We start from the raw sequence: 20,862 nt of genomic DNA on the forward strand, positions 1-20,862 counted from the left end.
TGAATTTAGATCTATTTTAGATCTGGACTGACTTTCTATGCCAGATCAGGCCAAAGTAGACAGTCGGAAATGAACCAGGATTTAAACATATTCCACCATCAGGTCTGCTGTTGACCTTTGTTTGATGTCCAGGGAAGAGTTTCAGGAGAAAATAATAATAATCATTTTTTTGTTTGAAACGAACATAAGGGTTCAATAAATTTTTCACAGAAGGAAGACAGAAGCAGTTTTATCTGCTATGAGGGATCTGCCACAAGCCCACTGCTTTTAGTATGTTGGTGAGAAAAAATAAAGTGAGTGAAGGAAAACAGAAGTGGCGTTTGGCCACGGTAACCCTGTTGAAGCTTGGTGCAGATGAAATGCATCATGTTGGATAAAGTTCATACCTGCTGTGAAAGCCTTGTGGTAGAAAAGCTAGAAGTTGTTTCGCTTACAGACTAGACAGCGAACAAAAACTTTCAACTTTTACTTCTGCACCGTATAAAGGGAATTTGAAAAGAACTGCAAGTCTCAAAATACACAACTCCACAAGTGTTGATGTGAGCTCCTTGGGAGGCTCTCATGAGAAAAGTCTTTGTTATAAAAAAATTTAAAATTTTAATCCATTTATCCATTTCCAGTTTTTAATTACAGAAAGTCAGTATGTTTTGATAAGGCTTGAGTCTGGATATGGCTGTCAGCCCTACTTAAAATTACAATTACTGTATATTATTAACTTCAAATATATCATATATATATATCTCTCGTGGCTCTATAGGGTGATTCCCTCGACTCCATCCATGGGATTCAAACGGCGCCATATTGCAGCATCACCTTTTAATCTGACAATGTAACCTCCTTATTGAGTACATAAGGATATTAAAGGTAAAAACACGGTATTGTGTATAGTGTTTGGTGAGAAATAGAAAATTAATTCTATTTAGATTCTATTCATCCTGATAAAACCCATCAGTACTAGAGTGGTTTTCCCTGCAGTGGTGACCTGCCAGGTTGTACACATGAAGGTCTTCAGCCCTGTGGCTGCCTTTTAACAAGTTCTAACCTGTTTGTTCTTATGTTGGCAGCTCTGATATAGAAAACCTAATGGAGGAGCGTCAGAGAAACAGAAGAATGATCAGCGAGCTCCTGCAGCCTGCTGAGCAGGAGCAGCATGAGAAGCCTGAGCAGCAGGAGCAGCAGGAGCAGGCCGGCTACAAGAAACCACTGTTAGTCAGGTAAACAGACACTTGAATAGAACAATTTGAAGTTGCTTTAAAAAAGAATTAGAATTCAGGGTTACAATGTTGTCATTTCACTGTCGACCCACTGAGATTCAGTCAGCAGTGCAGACTGCACAAAGAAATCCCACAGGAAAAAGATTGACAGTGAATTGCGTCTCCTCTTGCTGCTTCAGGCTGTGTTCTGTCCTGATCCTCACCTGCAGCTGCATGAAGGCCTTTGTAGGACCTCAGTGAGACTGTCCACTATGCTGCCACGCACCGCAGCTCCTCACTTGTAACAAATACACGTTCATCTGATCTGATCCGGTCTGGTCCGGTCCGGTCCCGTTCCGTCCTGTCCCGTCCCGTCCCGTCCCGTCCCGTCCCGTCCCGTCCCGTCCAATCTAATCTAATCTAATCTAATCTAATCTAATCTCTAAAATGACCAGGTGATGTTGTCACAGCAGAAGCAGAAGGTAGCAGTGACTGTGTGGTGGAGTTGTTGGTTCTCTTCCCAGTCACAAAGGTCTCTGGTTGGGAATCATTGAAATACAGGTGAGAAAGACCAACTTGGTGTTGGAAGGTCACAGGTTTGATCCCCACAGTGGACAGGTCACCACTGGGGGGTCCCTGAGCAAGAGCCTCGGCCCCCCCCAGCTCCCCCTGAGCACTGCGCTGTGTGGCTGCTACCCATGGGTTGATTCTGGAAGGAATTTAATAGAATAAAATAAATAAATGATTAAAAAAATTATGTGGCGGCCCATCCATCGGTGGAAACGAGGACAAAAGAAATTTCACCAGCAATGTTAATAAAGTATGATTTGTTTAGTTTGTTATTAGATAGAAATAAAGTCAGAGGGCAGTCCAGAAGAAGACTTCACAGCTGTCCAAACCTCTAAACTAAAAAAATAGACATGACAATGTTTTTGAAACTACCAGCACATTTATTTCCCTCTCAAGACCAGTTGTAGAGGTATTGCTCATCCAGAAATCTAATATATTTATTGGAGTTTTGGAACTTCTTCTCCTCATAGATGTTTGAAAATTCTTCTATTTTCTGGTCATTTTCAGATTTGTGTTCTCACACATCCATGTTTGGATGGGACTCTGTGTGTGTGTGTGTGTGTGTGTGTGTGTGTGTGTGTGTGTGTGTGTGTGTGTGTGTGTGTGTGTGTGTGTGTGTGTGTGTGTGTGTGTGTGTGTGTGTGTGTGTGTGTGTGTGTGTGTGTGTGTGTGTGTGTGTGTGTGTGTGTGTGTGTGTGTGTGTGTGTGTGTGTGTGTGTGTGTGCGTGCGTGCATATGTTCGTTCGTGCGTGTGAGACTCTGTGTGTGTGTGTGTGTGTGTGTGTGTGTGTGTGTGTGTGTGTGTGTGTGTGTGTGTGTGTGTGTGTGTGTGTGTGTGTGTGTGTGTGTGTGCGCGTGCGTTTATGCGTGTGAGACTCTGTGTGTGTGTGTGTGTACTGGACAGTCCAGCACATGTTGTGTTATAGCATATTTAATTCAGGTTAACTTGGATTGTGTAACCTGTTTTTCAACAAGCTGTGTAATAAATTTATAGTCATCTTTATCTGTATTTCTTTCATTCTTGTCCGCAGGTCCAAGACCTTTGACCACTCCCTGCTGACTCAGGTCCAGACAGACTCTGATTCAAAGATAGAGAGGAAGAAGTCTTACTACAGCCAGGTGAGCCACCATTAAATAATGTCTGATACTCATTTTATTACGCCTATAAACATTATCATCATAAACTATGTCAGATATCTGGTTTCCTGCTGATCTGGAACATGTATATATGTATTGGCCGATATGAACTTTATCTTTCAGCCTTGATCCCATAATGTCCTGGTCGCTGTTTGAACAAACCTGAAGGAATCCAATGTTTTTGAGATCACATTATATGTTTTATATATATAACATGGTTATAGGGAAGCTTTCATGTCAGAAACAGAAAAGTTTGACTTTGTGTATTATTAGTGGTGTTTCATGTGGGATGAAAAAAAGATCAAGCTAAAACTTCTTTACTCTAATATCAATGTGACTGGACTCCCGTATCAGCTGCACTTTTCTCCAAATATCCTCATTGTGTTTCACTACAATGATCCAGTTTCTGATGTACATCTCAACACTCTACATTGATAAGTGTGCCTGTTCTTGTGATATAGCTGTCCAAGAGCAACTGCCAGTACCATAAAGTGTTCAAGGAGATCAGCAAAGAGGAGCAGCTCCGACAGAGTGAGTCTCCCTGTCCTGCTTAAATACTGAATGAGGGATTAGATAATAAACCCACACATTCGATACCCATCGTTTGTTAAGCACCTGATGTTTCTGACATGATCACAGAAGACTGAATCTACTTCCACAGGGAATCAAATGACCTTCTAATCCAGTGTAATCGCTCTTCGTTTATTTAATAAAGCAAAGTTCCAGTACCACTCCGTATTTTCTTTTAATTTGCAGAACTGTTGATTTCTTGTCTACATCATTTGCAACTTTTGAAAAAAGTGGGTTTGCAGTTTGTCTTCTCTAACTGGATGTTTGACCTGTGTGTCAGCATACACCTGCGCTCTGCAGAAAGACATCCTCTACCAAGGACGGATGTTTGTCTCCGATCACTGGATCTGCTTCCATTCAAAGGTGTTTGGCAAAGACACAAAGGTACAGAAAACACTGACAGGAACATTTGAACTCAAACGGGCTCTTAAGTCTGGACATAAACCTGCTCTCCACTGCAGACATCCCTGATTAGAGTACAGAATTGAAATAAGTCAAATCCACAGTTCAAAAATGAAACTGACTCCTCGACCCTGTCTCAGTGGTAGAGTTGGTTGTCCGATAACTGGAGGGTTGGCAGTTTGAATCCCCCACTATCCAAGTCATTGTCGTTGTTTCCTTGTGCAAAGCACTTTACCCACATTGCCTTGTATGAATGGGTATGAATGGTTGCATGAATGTTGTGGTGGTCGAAGGGGTCATTGGCCGAAATGGCAGCCTGCCCCAGGGCAGCTGCGGCTACACAGTATATTTTGCAGTGTCAAATTAACACTTAAAGAGTTACATTTAACACTATTCCTGAGTCTATGTGGTCCTAACTTGAACTGGTGTTAAATTGACTAGTTCCATAGTGTTAAACTTTTAGAGTTAAATTAACACTAAATAGAGTAAAAAATTAACACTGGCTAACACTGTATAGTGTTATTCAATTCTATTTTTTTTTCTCTTGTCCTGTTCGACAGCTTGGGTAAACAATATGATGTGATTGAGAGCCTTGGGTGCCAGAACAGTTTTTGTTCTTGAACAGGAAGAGACCTGGAGTCTCCTCCTGTTGCTGCTTTTATTGGAACCTGGCCTGGCCGCTGTACACGACCGGGGGGGAACGCTCAGAGAGAGAGAGAGAGAGAGAGAGAGAGAGAGAGAGAGAGGAGGGGGAAACACAACACACAACACACATTACCCTTTTAGTTGCTATATATACTATTTTCAATTACCATACTAATCCATAACACCTCAATTACAACGACTGAGAAGCTCTATCTAGACAGTAACATGATTTTGAAGCAGGAAAATATATTAACAAAGAAGAAACAACAAAAGAAAAACATGATTTTGATTGTTGTTCCTCTCTGTACTCGCCATCTGGTGCTTTCTGGGCGGGGGTGTGGCTCTCTGGGGTGGTTTGCTGGGGCCTTCCCAGGTCTGGGGGGCTGCCGATCACCGGGGTGGAGCTGTCCGGGCCCGATGGCCACACCCAGTGGACAAATCACACACACACGCACACACACACACACACACACACACACACACACACACACACACACACACACACACACACACACACACACACACACACACACACACACACACACACACACACACACACACAGGAAGTTATTCGAATTCAACACCACAGGTTTATTAACTCTGGAGAGTGTAAATATTACTCTGAGTAGTGTTGATAATTGACTCTTCTGTTGTGATAAATCATTTTTTATTAAGTTACATTTAATTTCTCATTAACACTGCATTGTCAAATAACTCTAATAAGGTTTGATGTTACACTCTACTGTGTTGACTGGTTACTCTCTTGCAGTGAAGAATAAACAGTAAATACTAAAAGCTGTCAACGCTGCTAAGTGTTAATTAATGCGACAATATTTCTGTAAGTATCCATCAGTTAGTGACAATTCAGAAGGCAATTTGTCATTGTAGTGAGAGATGCAGAGTATTGTCACATGTAAGTGACCTTCTGGCTTTATGCCAAATACTATCAACAGAGATAATTCTTTTTTATTACCAAATGAGAATGAACACCATGGCAGGACGAGATGACACACAAAACCCTCTTCACTCCTATTAAACTAAACTAAACTCGATCAACTAACTATACACAAACTCAACCACAAAAACACAAGGCAACACAATCATCATCAACACTAACAAGCCTAACATAACCCCAAATAAAGACATTTGAAACACCGCCAACCCAACTCCCATAATGCATTGCAGCGATCAGCTCCATAACGCTACAATATGTTTTGGCTGGCAGTTTTTAATCTAACAGAATCAAGATTGCAAAACACCATTAAACTGTGGCGATTGCCCTTTCATGCTCTTATTGTGACAAGTTCCAGGGAGACATTTCCTGCTGCAAGCTGTTTCTCCTGCACTCTTCACAGAAGCTGGGTGCACCTGCAGGTCATCAGGGCAATAACCACAGCTACTTAAGCTCTCCTCTGGGTGAAAGCAGATGTGAGAAGATCTCCCATTCGAGTGTGCCTCTCCATGCTCGCTGTGTGTCTTCAAGTCCTCAAGTGCATCTTCAAGCCTTCTGAAGACCTCTCGTTCCTGTGTGTCCCAAGTCTCCAGCCTCCCAGTCTCGATTCTCCCTGGTTTCCCCCCTTCCCCCAACTCCTCTGTTCCTCAATAAACCTTCTTTAACTGATCCTTTTGCCTCCGGTTCTGCTCCTGGGCCCTCACACCAACTCCAGATTCTACACATCATTACAGAATCTTCTCACCCAACATGGACCCAGCGGACCCGGAGTCAGTTAAGGAAGCCCTCTCCACACAAGGAGCCCTGCTTGGACGTCATGACCAGATGTTACAGCAGATTGTTTCTACCCTTTAACAGCTCAACCAACAAGTCACCCAAATGGCCGCCCAATCCTCTCCGCCCAGCACCTCCAGCACCATTCCCCCTGTGAGTAACCCACCAGAGTCCTCATCCCCTGCTTCTCTATCCCCTCGTTACCAAGAGCCCCCTGTGCCCCCCTCTGTTGGCTTGGAGGAACCCACACAATTTGGTCGGACACAGTAGGACCCCCAAGAGCGACTCTGACGTATAACGAACAACCTTTGTCTCCACTGCGGACTCGGGGGTCACTTCGTCGCTTCCTGCCCCAGCACACCCAAAAGAGAGGGCTCACCAGTAAGGGAGGGCCAACTGGTGAGCCAAACTTCTTCCCCTTCTTGCTCTTCGCCCCGCACGTCCTTCCCAGCCACCCTCCTCTGGAGCAACCAGTCTGCCAACACCCGCGTCTTCATCGACTCGGGAGCTGACGACAGTTTCATCCACACTGGCCTTGTCCAACTACTGCAGCTACCCCTAGAGCCACTAGTTTCTCCAAAGCGTGTCAGTGCTCTAGATGGCAGACTCCTTTCCAATGTCACCATTGACCCTCATCCTCTCTGGCAACCACTGTGAAACCATCCAACTCCTTGTTATTCCTTCCCCTGTATCTCCCTCCGTCCTGGGCTACCCGTGGTTGCAGAAACACAACCCAAACCTCAACTGGGCTAAATCCTTCATCCTTGGCTTGTCATTCCCACTGCCTGCTGTCAGCCAATCCAGTTTCCAATGCCCCGCAGCCTCCGGCCACTCCCCCAGACCTCTCCAACGTCCCGTCCCTCTATCATGACTTCGCTCCTGTGTTTCACAAAGATCTTGTCCTTACCCTACCCTACCCCCCCACCACCCCTATGACTGCAGCATCGACCTTCTTCCTGGGGCTCCCCTACCCTCCTGCCACCTTTACAACCTGTCTTGCCCTGAAAAGGAAGCCATGGAAGCCTACATCAAGGACTCTCTCGCCTCAAGCTTCATTCGGCCCTCCTGCTCTCCCCTGGGTGCCGGTTTCTTCTTTGTCAAAAAGGACTCCTCTCTCCACCCCTGCATCGACTTCAGAGACTTGAATGACATCACTGTTAAGAATAAGGCCCCTATTACACTCATCGACCCCTCCTTCATTCCAAATGGCTCTTCAGTTTATTGTGGAGGTGGATGCTTTGGACATGAGACTGCGAGCCATCCTGGGTCCAGTAAAATCCACCCTTGTGCATTCTTTTCCCGCCGACTGTCCAGGTCTGAGCCGAAGTATGATGTTGGGAGTTGCGAGTTATTGGCTATTGTCTGGGCACTTCAAGAATGGAGGCACTGGCTGGAGGGATCCCAAGTCCCCTTTATCATCTGGACCAACCACAAGAACCTGGCCTACCTCCACTCTGCAAAAACCCATCTTCCCTTCCGCCAGTGTTATCGGTGCAGCCACGTGGGAGATTGAAAGAGTAGTCTGTGACGCCCAGAGGGATCACCCCGACCCCAACGCTGGTCCATCCAACCGGCTCTTCGTCCCTGACCCAATCTGCTCCCAAGTTCTCCAGTGGACCCATTCATCCCATCTTGCCTGTCACCCTGGAGACACCCGCACCCTCCACTTTCTACTGCGTCATTTCTGGTGGCCCTCCATGAATAAGGATGCTCGGGAGTTTGTCCTCGCCTGCCCCGTCTCGCCAGAGGTAAAGCCTTGCACCGATCCCTTGCTGGTCTGCTGCGTCCCCCGCCTCCCTCTCGAATCATTGACGACCACCCAGTGTTCACCAATATCTGGTGGACTGGGAGGGTTACGGTCCTGAGGAAAGGTCCTGGATTTCCCGGAGGTTGATCTTGGATGATGATCTTCTTCGGGACTTCTACACTGCACACCCGGACAAGCCTGAACGCACACCAGGAGGTGTTCGTTAGGAAGGGGGTACTGTGGTGATTGCCCTTTCATGCTCTTATTGTGATAAGTTCCAGGGAGACATTTCCTGCTGCAAGCTATTTCTCCTGCACTCTTCACAGAAGCTGGGTGCACCTGCAGGTCATCAGGGCAATCACCACAGCTACTTAAGCTCTCCTCTGGGTGAAAGCAGATGTGAGAAGATCTCCCATTTGAGTGTGCCTCTCCATGCTCGCTGTGTGTCTTCAAGTCCTCAAGTGTGTCTTCAAACCTTCGAGAAGATTTCTTGTTGGTGTGTCTCTACAAGTCTCCAGCCTCCCAGTCTCGAGTCTCCCTGGGTTCCCCCCTTCCCCCAACTCCTCTGTTCCTCAAAAAAACCTTCTTTGACTGATCCTTTTGCCTCCGGTTCTGCTCCTGGGCCCTCACACCAACTCCAGATTCTACACATCATTACATTAAACAAACTTAAACAATTCAGCCTTGGAGAGGCACCGCCTACCCTGTCTACCCTGTCTACCCTGACTGCACGTCACTGCTGTCAATGATGTTAATTTTACACTTAATTTACTCTTTTGCAGTGTCAAAATTAACTCTCTTCAGAATACTTTTAACCCTGCCTCATTTAACTCCGGAAATTGACACCAATACTGGGGGACGTTTTACTCAAGCTGGTGTTGTAATAACTCTGATGGAGTCAATGCACTTTGACATTGCATATTCAACACTGGGGAATTTACTGTGTACTATGTAGCTTCCCACCACTGGTGTGACTGGCGTGAATGAATATCGTTTTCTGTATCCAAGCCATCATTGTTATTATTATTATTATTGTTTTTGTTGTTGTTGTTATTATTCCTCAGGAAGTTCATGATAAAACTAGAAGAGTAGCTACACAGAGTAAACTTCTGAACTGCCTTCCTGGTTCACAGATCGCTATTCCTGTGGTGTCCGTCACAAACATCAAGAAGACCAAGACTGCCATCCTGGTGCCAAACGCTCTGGTGATCTCCACGGCAAATGACAGAGTGAGAGAGAGAAAATGACAGGAATGATGTTATTACAAATCTATGAATTATGTCTGTATGTCTGTGTTGGAAAGAAAGACTAAACAAGATGTCTTGTGTTGTTGTTGCAGTATGTGTTTGTGTCCTTCCTATCCAGAGATAATACCTACAAGGTCCTCATGTCAGTCTGTCTTCACCTGGAGGTGAGTCTGTCCCCCAAACACTCAGCAAGAGCAAAACGCTGAAGTTTGTTTGTCAGTGCCTGGGATGCATGTGGCTCTTTGAATCCATTATACCTGTTTTATGAGGAATATTGTGAGCGTGCATGCTTCAAATTTAGTAATGTTTGCGTCACTGTATTGTTTCCCACTGAACAAGGAATGGCAAATTGAAACAAACGTAACATTATTCGAGTAATTAGTTGTGCTAATAATTAAGATATGTGTTATTTTTATCAATACCAATGCCAATGCCGATACAGTATCTGTGGTTTGGGGATTCGTTTAACATGAATGACAATGACTGAAGTTAGACAGACTGTAAATTATGTTCTGTCAAAAAGAAATCAAAGGAAATAATAGAAAAACAGTTCCTTTAACCACACAACGTATCACCACAGACTCAGGGAGACTATCTGGACAGCAGAATAAATGATTTAGCCTTAAAGACGGAAGCATTTTCAGTGATTTATTGAGAGAATTTCACAGTTTGGGCCAATAAAATGTGAGAGAAAGTTGATGTTTGTCAGTATGACAAAGGTCCTGAATGAAATTTTTTGGGGGGTTTTGGGTCGAAGTGAATGTCTAAGATAAGATGAAAAAGCTTTGGAAGGTCTTGTTTATTATTGATTTTTATACATAAATATGCATGTTTGTAGATCAATAGATGAAATTGTTGAGATTTTGAACTTTCTAAACGGAGGTGTAGTTGACTCTCCATGAGATCATTCCTAAAAATCCTTTTTGTATAAGGAGTGTTTTATTAAGAGGGAAAGTTTGAAACTTTGTTTTATTTCCATTTTGAGACAAATGTTTGAGTGCGATGTTTGAAGGAACATGCTGTTGTGTTTGTGCACGATGTGTTTTCAGGAGAAGAGTCCCTGCAGCAGCCCCATCCCTTCCTCCGCAGAAAACAGCTTCAGAGGTCAGAGGTCGCTTCATTCGCCTCGGTTTCCTCTGGTGAGAAACACCTGCTACAACTTTCACAGTCAGAAAACAGTTAGAAAAACACAAAAGTCCATCAGGGCCTCTACAAACAATATATACATGCATCAAACTTTTATATCCTCTTATATTGTTAAGGTGAACAGAAGAGTGTGTGTGTACACCATAAGCAGGACATTACTAATGAGTGTGTGTTTGTGCAGAGAGAGTTCAGTGGCCTGGATGGAGCCGTCAAGCAGAGGAGACGCGACACAGAGGAGAGCAGCAGCTCCGACTCTCAAGCCCCGGATTACGAAAAGATAGCAGGTACTAGTGAGGCAACAGCAGGTTCTGAAGACCAAAAGATCTGGAAACTGCAAGAGAGTTAAAAGCAGAAAATCCTCAGCAGAATCATCAGGATGAAATCCACAACCTTCATTCTTCAGGTCTTAGGGCTTGTTTACACAGCGACCAGCGTGCACGCATCGTATCCAGGACATTAAACTCCCACTGTTACCCTCATCTGCAGAGTTCCCAGTTCCTCCTTTCCTGGAGGTGCTGAAGCACAAAGACAGCGCCTCCCCGCTGGAGCACGCTGACCTCCAGCACAAAGTGAAGAACCAGCATTCAAAGCAGCAGAGCTCAGACGACAAGCAGCACGACGCTCGTAAGAGGATTCTCATTACCAAACCAATTACCTGTGGTGCAGCACAATTTTATGCAAAGACCTCCTGAAATATTCTACATTGAACTGTGTTGTTTTGTAATTATTTTGTGGTCTGTTCGAATTGTTTTTCAGCTTCAAGTTGGCAACTGAGCCATAGCTCATGTTTGACCACTTATTCAAGTTGTTATGGCTGTTTTATGCTTGATGCTCAGGCATGACGTACGGAACTTAGAAGTGTGGAATCATTATGAGAGAACATGTGTGCCATTTCAGGCCCCTTCATGCTCTCCACAAGGCTCGTGTGCGCAACACGCAGTCACGTCATAATTGTCACCGCCACCGTGCGCTAGGGTCCACTCCGTCCACCTCGCAGCCCAGATTTTGTGACGGCGCAGACTGCGCATGAACCAGAGCCTACTGGGTGCTTGTGTGAGGAGGTCCCCCGTCTCCCCGTCTGAACAATCACAATTTATAAGCAGATAAAGAGCCAGAGGCTCAGAACTCCTGAAGTGCAACATAAACTACTTTAGGGAAGGTGGAGAATGCCGGGCAGCAGAAGTGGAGATAGTTATGGGATAGTTACGTTAAGTTATGAAACGTTAAGGGAGTGAGCCCAGAGTGGAGCATGGAGGCAATCGTGTAGCCCCGTGACCTGCGCACGGTCTGCAGACGGGCTTTGCGGAGAGCTTGGGAAGGCCTTTATACTGCACGTGGCTCCCGCTCCCAAACTACAGGGGGCAGTGCATCACAAACTCACTTCCACCGCAGCATTAAATTAGAGCAGAAGAAGTAGACTTCTTCTCTTCGACACCCGCAGGTGATCCTGCTAGTGGAGAGTGGACTGGAGCATTCAACTATTATTTGGTATTACATTTTCCCTCTGTTGAAGTTTGACACTGAAGCGAATTGGCATCGATGAGTGAAATCTTGTGTTTTCAGGGTGGATGTGCAGGTTTATGCTTTTTGTGTTTTTAAAACCAAGTCTTCAGTCCTCCTCTTCAGCTCCGCCTTTTTTCCACACACCCCCGTCCGTCTGGTCAGAACAATTTGGAGGTGCACGGAGCGGTGGCGTTCCTCGTGAAAAGGTCCGCATGGAGGGGCGTGGCGGCTGAAATAACGTAATTTGTCCGCACAGAGACGTGAGAAACTCAGGGACACGTCAAGCAGCAAGGCCTCTCCATGCTACTAATATCCGCGAGTTTCCACGAGTACGCGAGGTACACGAGTGTCCGGAGGCCGCACACTATTGTGCTCACGCTCCACTCTGGGCTCACTTCCTTAACTTTTCATAACATAACGTAACGATCCCGAAAATATCTCCACTTCTGCTGCCCGGCGTTCTCCACCTTCCCTAAAGTAGTTTATGTTGCACTTCAGGAGTTCTGAGCCTCTGGCTCTTTGTTTGCAAATAAATTGTGATTGTTCAGACGGGGAGACGGGGGACCTCCTCCCACAAGCGACCAGTGGGTTTTGGCGCATGCGCAGTCAGCGCGTACAGTCGCGCACAGGTCGCGCACAGGTCGCGCACAGGTCGCGCACAGGTTGCGCGGTCACAAAATTTGGGCTGTGCGCAATCCTCCGCCGCGGGTGCCGGAGCGGACACTCGTGCACGGGGGGGATGACACTTTGACGTCACGAGTGCCGCACGTACTCGCGCACACTCGTGGACATTGGTAGCATGAACAGGCCTTAAAACAGCCTTGAGTTTGTTAGGGTACGTTGACACTATGTTCAGGCAGCCCCATTTGCCGTAAAAACGTAGTGCGCCGTGGGATTTTGGGGAATTCTGAGGAAGGTATGGCACGTTCTTCACGTTCTGTCAAGGCTGTCTACGGATGAAATGTGGACGTTGGACAATTTCAAAGCACATTTATGCCCTAAAAGACCACCAAAAGTGAAGCAATCATTGTCTCCTGAGACTTTTGCTGGGTGCAGACATACCTCTGGATTTCATTTTTGATGGCAGAGCTTGTAGAAGGTGTTCTGTCGTTGATTGCTCAGACTCCAATGAAACTCCCCTCCGGGCCCGGCTTCCTCCCAGACGGTGCGCCGTGGCAGACCGGAGTAGAACGCAACGCGTCGGGTCCACAAACCGTCACATGCCGGGATAAGCCGTGATTGAACGTGATGAAACGGCTACCATACACCGTAACTACGCCGTGAGAACTGTGACGAAGCGCGACGTGATAAAACGCGTAGCAACCGTGATAGAACGCGCACTAAACCTAACTTCCTGTAAGCCTCCCGTCCCACTACGGACCGCCTCCAAGTTCTATTACGGCCAATTATGTGCTGCCACGTTTTGTGACGTTCATCCCGTTTTGCTCCGGGCTACTAAGTTTCTCATCCACGCCGGGGCCGGCATGGCAAATTTTTTGACAATTTAAAAATTTGGCACGGCGCCCACGTCAATCATGATCCGTTATGTTTGTCCATCCCGTCCCCCTGCGTTGTCTCACGTCCATCCCGTTTTGTCCACGGTGGCCTGAAACGGGGCTGCCGTGGCTGCTGGGAACGTAATGTACACGCACCTTAAGTTGGGTCTTTTCATGCCGTTCCTTCTTCGTCCTCCGGGGGCGTCCTCCTCATAACTCCCAGCATGCCACTGTGGGCCTGTTGACACTGTATATAACTACACACACTAGCTTCTCTGTATTTTCTCCACCTTTAACTGCAAAGTGAAAAAACTAAAATCAAATGATTTTCAGTCAGTTTCTCTCCAGAATAGCAACTATATAATGTGAGAGATTTAACTGAACGTTTGTAAAGATAAAATATTACAGATTGATATTATCACTGGATCTTTAGCGTGACTCCAATTTGACTTGTTTTGTTTCTTCCGACCTCAGAAGTGGTCATCGACAGCAGAACCGTCAGACCCGTTTCCCTCAACGCTCTGCTGTTCATCTACATGTTTCTGTAAGTTTACTGTCATTTATTTATTTATTCCTCCAAAAAATAACACACAAAATTAATCTGGAAGCTTCTATTAGTCTAGACTTAACCCTACGCGTTCATATCTTTAAGACTCTTTTTAATTTGTAGTTCTTGGTAATAAAATGCATTATTATTATTAGCAGTAGTACTAGTAGTAGTAGTAGTATATAATTCAGTAACTCCTATGTTCATCCTCATGGTGAGATTCAGATCTAAAGTTGAAACCAATCCAATCCAACTTTATTTGTATAGCACATTTAACACAACAGCCAAGGTTAACCAAAGTGCCTCACACTAAACAATAATGATATAGGGAAAAACAGGGTGAAAACAATGCCACAGTATTACAATGCATGTGTTTTGTGAATCGTGAACATCTCCCCTCTCTCGTTCTTGATGTTTATTGTACGTGTTTTCCCTCAGAGTGTGCGTCCTGGTTCTGTCTTCCTGTTACCTGACCTTTAAAATCATTTCATTGGAGCAGCGGTTGACGACTCTGGGCTCCATCGACATCACCCACCAGGAGTGAGTTGGAAAAGTATTAACAGCTTGAAAATCAACATGAAATCTACACATTTCTGCATAATCGATTACTTTAGGTTGGAACGCTCATGGGTTCAGGGTTCAGGGTCAGGGTTTGCATGTTCTACAAGGCACCATGGATTCCTTCCAAACGCTGGTGTGTGTGTGTGTGTGTGTGTGTGTGTGTGTGTGTGTGTGTGTGTGTGTGTGTGTGTGTGTGTGAGTGTGTGTGTGTGTGTGTGTGTGTGTGTGTGTGTGTGTGTGTGTGTGTGTTGATCTGAACCTTTGGTTACCATCACGAGACTTGAGTCCCAGTTCAGTGCAGATTGTGAGCGTTAACACATCGTGTGTGAGTTAACGCATCGTGTGTGAGTTAACACATCGTGTGTGAGTTAACGCATCGTGTGTGAGTTAACGCATCGTGTGTGAGTTAACGCATCGTGTGTGAGTTAACACATCGTGTGTGAGTTAACACATCGTGTGTGAGTTAACACATCGTGTGTGAGTTAACGCCTTGATTTGTCCCAGAAGCGACTTCCTGAGGAGTGCTGACGTGGACAACGAGCTGCTTTCAGAACTTCTCACTGTCAACCTCTTGAAGCTGGAGAAGGTTGGTCTGAGTTCATACACAGTGCAGTTTCAACTCCACCTTTGGAAACGTGTGTCCTTCAGGTTAAAAGTTGTTTTAGTTGTGCGTGTTAAAGCGTCACGGTGAGTTTGAAGTGTAACCAGCTGCTGTTAATCAAACATTTATAGTCAGCGATCTGTTACCGGAGCCGACGTCAGCTGTAAGGAGAGCTGCTTTCACATCCATCAGTTAAACATCTCAACCAGACTCAACGTTACTCAATGTTATATTTGGAAATTCAAATAACAATTATAAGTTGTACAAATAACATTTAAACCGTGGACAACCTGCAGCTCTACAAAAAAAGAAAAAATATTGAGGCAAACTGAAGGACACTCAGGGTCTTATAATCGTCTCAATCTCACACATTCTGTTCTCTCGGGATCGTTCAGCTTGCAGGTTTCACCAAACAAGTATTCAGTGAAGTTGTCATCAGAAACAGTTTTTCGTTATTTAATGGGGCATCAGAAAGCTTCAACCCTGAATTTGGGATTTCTTTTGATCTTTTCAACTCTTTATCATTTTGCAACTTGTAGAGCAAATCATCCTTTTTCTTTTTTTCTTTGCAATTCAGTAAAAAAAGAAAAACAAAAAAACACTTATTTTCCTTTCAGGTGCAGAGAAACCTGCAGAGGTTGCTGGATGAAGCTGCCTGAATGTGCTGACACACACACACACACACACACACACACACACACACACAGAGCAGTTTGAAACTAGTGTGTTTTGTCAGATGGTCCTCATCTATGCAATCTATATATGTAAATACCTACTATAGTGTAGTAGATGTTACAAACTCATGATATTGATGTTTTATTCTGCCAGGCCCAATATTAGTCTAGTTAAGAAGGGCAGTGCCGTACCTTGGGGGGGGTTAAAATGTAGGCGGGGTTGTGAACGACGCGGGTGTATGTTGGGCGAAGCAGCTCTGCGGACGTTGGAGTCAAGCTTTGAGCCTCCGTTGTCGCTCCTCCTTATGAGACCACTTCCTCGGTGCTCGGTACCTCAACAGAAAACAGAACAGGTGACAGAAAATGTAACCGGTGGTAAAGTTTTTTTTCGTACCATCCACAACTTTTGTCAGTTGAGTTGCACAAAAACCCATCCAGCCTCGTTCCGTCCCGGCACAAACAGCATGGTGGGACCGCAGCTTTAGATCCAGCTCTGTTGCGCGGTCCCACCACAGAAAGTATGGTTAAAGTGTAAGCAGGGTTGTGAATGCTGCGTAATGATGCAGGTTTATGACATCATTATGCAACAGAGTAATCACAGGACCAACACTGTGACACAGCTCAGAAGACTTTCTCATTCTGAACAGCAGAATGAGAAAGTCCAGCTCCACTGAATCTCCTCTTCTAGAGGAGCGTCTGTACCTTGTCGGACCACCAGGGGGCAGTGCCGGCTGACATTTCAATAAACCGAGTCAACAAAACAACCAGAGAGCACAGAGTGGTGGATTTAAACCACAATGGAAGGGTTTACAGGAGATGAACTATTTAAATATTGCGGGCTTGTGGAGAGTGACTGTCATCCTCCACAATGTTATTCTTTATATCACCACTGGATGGCGGCAAAGTAAACATGTTGAAACACAGTGTTCAGTAAATTCCTTCATCATATGGTCATGTGTTATGTACTTTTAACGTCATGATCAAATTGACTTCATATATATATATATATATATATATATATATATATATATATATATATACACACTCACAGCCTACTTTGTGGACTTTTCACCAGCCTTCAGCCCGTTGAGTTTCTTCTCTTGCTTGTCTTACTGTTGCTGCAGCTTCTTCTGCACATACATTTTCTTGAAGGTCACAGGAGAAAAACAGGAAATCTAGAGGAGGACAAGAACTCCCACTACCACATCCACATCAATGCGTCAAATATAAGGACAAATCTTGATATATAAACACATCAGATGATTTTGTTGAATTCATGAAGAGTGGTGTTCAACTTTGGAATAAAGTTATATTTTTGATGCAATGTTTATTGGGCTTCCTTGCTTATGTTCTAGTTAAATGAAAATGAATTTTACTTATTTGGTGTTTTTTCACCGCTTGAAGCAGTCCTCAAAGCTCTTTACACTGTTAATCACATTCATCCATTCACACAGAAATAGAGGCAACTTCCATACAAGGAGCTCAGTCCATCCACTGGGAGCAGTTTGGGCTTTAATGTCTTACACAAGGGACACATAGGATTGCCTCAATACTGCATAAATAACAAAAACAAACCATAGCATAGATTTTGCTGTTGATGGAGCGGCAGCCTGGCTTTGCTCCACACTTGAGCCTATCCCCCCCATGACGATAAAAGCAACAACTCAGGAGGATAGCTCCGTGGTATAATGAACAATTGTCAACATTAAAGAAATCAGAAGGAAAACTGGAGAGGAAATGGCTTCCAAGGCCTCGTTTACACGACAACGTTTCACATGAAAACGTCTATTAAAAAAATAAGTGTTGCATTTCCACTGTAGTTGCATGTAGTTAATCTGCCGGGCTACGGGAGGGCGCTGTTGCTTGTTTTAGACATAGGTGCCGAGAACGATATGATATAAACGTGAACAAAATCGAGACAACCCGACATTCTACTGGACAAATAGGATGCTATCAGGGGAGAGCCCCAATTATTAAACATGAGCAGAAGAAGCTATTTTTGATGGAGGGGGGTGCGCATGCGCAGAAAGAGCGCTCCGCCACCTCCATCAGTCTCTGCAGGAAGGAAAAGCGACGGTGAAAGAATCGTTCCACCTTGGGAGCCGGGGTAGAAAACATCAGGATGCAGAGGGTCCACACACTGGTGTCGTGAAAACGGACTCCACAAAAGTGAAGAAAGGTTTGCGGATACACTCGTATTCGTTGTCGTGTAAACGAGGCCTAATTTAACTAGAAGTATTTCAGACAGCCTGGAGAGATAGTTGGTTACTACTGCCTACTATTCCTCCTGTTACACCCCAGCCCAGGAGATACACAAATACCATCTTTTAATTGTTCAAGCAGCCACTCAAACAGCTTCTCGGTGCAAAAGTGATCATTTATTCCCAGAGTGCTCAAGTGATAAACAAATCAGGGGTAATTAATAAATTAAATCAGGAGCGAGCTTTACTTCAGAAAAACAACCACTCCACACTAATTTGTCAGGAGTCCGACTTACCTAGTAAATCAAAAGAGTAAAATAAACAAAGTGTTTCCTCCCTGTCTAACAGAAACGTGAGAAAACCATTTAACTTCAATTCTCATCTCACTACTCCACAACAAATCACGCACTGCTTAATCTCAGCCAGCTCAGACATGCTGAAGGATGGCCACGCCCCCCTGAACCACTCTGTCACCTGGTACACACACACACACACACACACACACACACACACACACACACACACACACACACACACACACACACACACACACACACACACACACACACACACAACAGTCAGAACTCTCCTTAATAGAAGAAAACAAGAACAACTCCAAGTTTCTCTTTAGCATGAAAACCAGGCTGACAAAAAAAATAAAGTCTAACGAAATTCATCCCTAAATATAATTTACTTAAGTTTTGACAGTTGGTAGCTTCAGTCTCGAAGTCTCTCCTTGTAATCTTATCCAAGACTCCCAATGCACTGTGGTGGGGTTTCTAAGGAGACACTGACAGTCAACAAACATGGCTGCTGCTGCTGCTGCTGCAACTGCAGGGCGCTCTGACCACCAAGGGTGAGTAAAATACTAATTATTTCACAAGAGGAAAGGCTGGAAAAGTTCAAACTAAAAACTAAATACATAACAGATCTGTTCAGGAAGAATTCCACCTGAAGTTTCTGTTCATGGTTTCTATCTTGTGACTGAGATTCTCTTCAGTCTGGATAATTTTGTAAACACATCAAGCTGCACAAAAGACCTCAGTGTTTGTTTGTTTAATCCTTGGAAGCAGCTTTGCATAGTTGTAATGTTAATATGACTGTTCTACCAGGTCAGGGGTGTGTAACCTTTATGACCAAAAGAGCCATTTTTATGATTTTCCACCGAATCAAATTTAAGTGGAGCTGCCAAACACGTTTAACCTTTAAAATGAGGCTGACACAGCTTCTACAGTTTTATATAAAAGGTTGTTTAAAAAAAAACCCTGAAACTTATGTTGCATTTATAAAGTTTCAGTTACAATCTAGTTTGGTGAACATTTCACTACAGTATCAGCTGAGTTTGTACCTGAGTTTAACTCTTTCTTCCATCTTTTCCAGCATATTTCAGACAATGTTGACATTTTAGAATTGAATAGAATTGAAATACTTTTACTTAGTCCCAAAGGGAAATTCCTTTAAGCATTGCTCCACATAGAATAAATAGAAAGAAAGTTGAATATCCATCCAATTACTCCATTTTAATTGTGCAAATTAAAGAAATCAGCATGTTTCTTTCTGTAGGAAAAGCAGGACTTAAGCCACGTCACAAATTCCAGTTAAAAGATGGTGCCAAAGTATTTCAAGCTCGAAAAAGACAATTACTACCTTGGGAACGGTTCCCAAAAAGATGTGTTTTCAGTGGCTCTGAGCACCGTTGTCACGTAAACAAACACCCAAAATATAACGAAGGTTTCATTAGAAATGGTCTCATCTTCAACCCTGAGCTGAAGTCTGGTCCTCAGTAACTGAAGGAAAGCTCCAAATATTTTGTCATCTTCTTTCCTATAGACGATCCAACTGTCACGTCCCGACGTTCTCAGCTCAACATCCCATAATACCTAAACTGTACGTGATGCCGTGGAAACAGGACATGAAGAACCAAAGATTCCTGATGAAGGTTGGTGCAGAAAACAAGCCCACCTCTCCTGCTGGGAGCCCAATACTGATTGTGTGTGTGTGTGTGTGTGTGTGTGTGTGTGTGTGTGTGTGTGTGTGTGTGTGTGTGTGTGTGTGTGTGTGTGTGTGTGTGTGTGTGTGTGTGTGTGTGTGTGTGTGTGTGTGTGTGTGTGTGTGTGTGTGTGTGTGTGTCAGAATGCCGGCCTGGCCAGGATCCCTGTGGTCGCTCTAGAAGAGTCTCTGTGTCTTTGTGGTCGTGAACGTCTCTGCCACAGTCAGGACTCATCTCACAGCTTCACATCTTCATCCTCCTCCTCTTCCTCCTCAGCTGCCCTCAGGCAGTCTGCTCTGCCAGCTCATCACTCCTCCCCCTTCTCCAGGTAACACACACCCTTCAGAGACCATCTCTCTCCGGACTGATATTGATGCTGACCTGCAGGATTGTTGTTGTTTTGTTGCAGGTACAACAGCGCGGTGATAACAGCGCAGTACCTCCTCCAACCCTGAGGAGGAACATGCAATCTCCACTGACCAGGGAACACGCAGCTGTGTTTACGGTCGTTTTAAAGATGGGCGTGTCTTAAAATCAATAATGATAGGTGCTTCAAGATAAAAAGCAGAGTTTCCTCCAGGTTTTCTCCAGTAATCTATCAAAGGAAGCGCGAACAGAATCCACAAGCTGTGAGGAAGTCAGACTGTCTGCTCAGTGTCTGAACAATTCTTAGTTGTTTCCTGTCTGTTGTATTAAAGTCTTGTTCTTCTCTGGTTCCGTCTGGTTTGGTTTTAACTGGTTTTAATGATGAGAAGATTTTATCAGGGGACATTAGTCGACTACATGTAACTTGGTTGAACCCCAGAGACAAGCAGTTGGATCACTGGCAGGATGTGATTTCATTTGATATTTATGAAATAAGAAGATGAACTCAAATAAAATTGACTTATTGATCCTAAAGAAAGC

General features: G+C 44.5%; 1 protein-coding gene across 1 annotated transcript; it reads left to right on the forward strand.

Annotated features, from left to right (window-relative positions):
- Positions 1–1,102: 1,102 nt before the first annotated feature.
- Positions 1,103–15,750, forward strand: gramd2b (GRAM domain containing 2B; the record flags this gene model as incomplete). Its single annotated transcript, XM_080466751.1, has 13 exons — positions 1,103–1,214; positions 2,795–2,882; positions 3,362–3,431; positions 3,751–3,854; positions 9,124–9,219; positions 9,330–9,401; positions 10,287–10,376; positions 10,565–10,667; positions 10,870–11,007; positions 13,857–13,926; positions 14,368–14,469; positions 14,995–15,076; positions 15,709–15,750. Exons 1-13 carry the CDS (start codon positions 1,111–1,113, stop codon positions 15,748–15,750), a joined length of 1,161 nt encoding a protein of 386 aa, XP_080322877.1. The 5' UTR covers positions 1,103–1,110.
- Positions 15,751–20,862: the final 5,112 nt, after the last annotated feature.

The sequence above is a fragment of the Lipophrys pholis genome (assembly GCF_963383615.2).
Source record: "Lipophrys pholis genome assembly, chromosome: 7".
In the NCBI taxonomy this organism is placed as follows: domain Eukaryota; kingdom Metazoa; phylum Chordata; class Actinopteri; order Blenniiformes; family Blenniidae; genus Lipophrys; species Lipophrys pholis.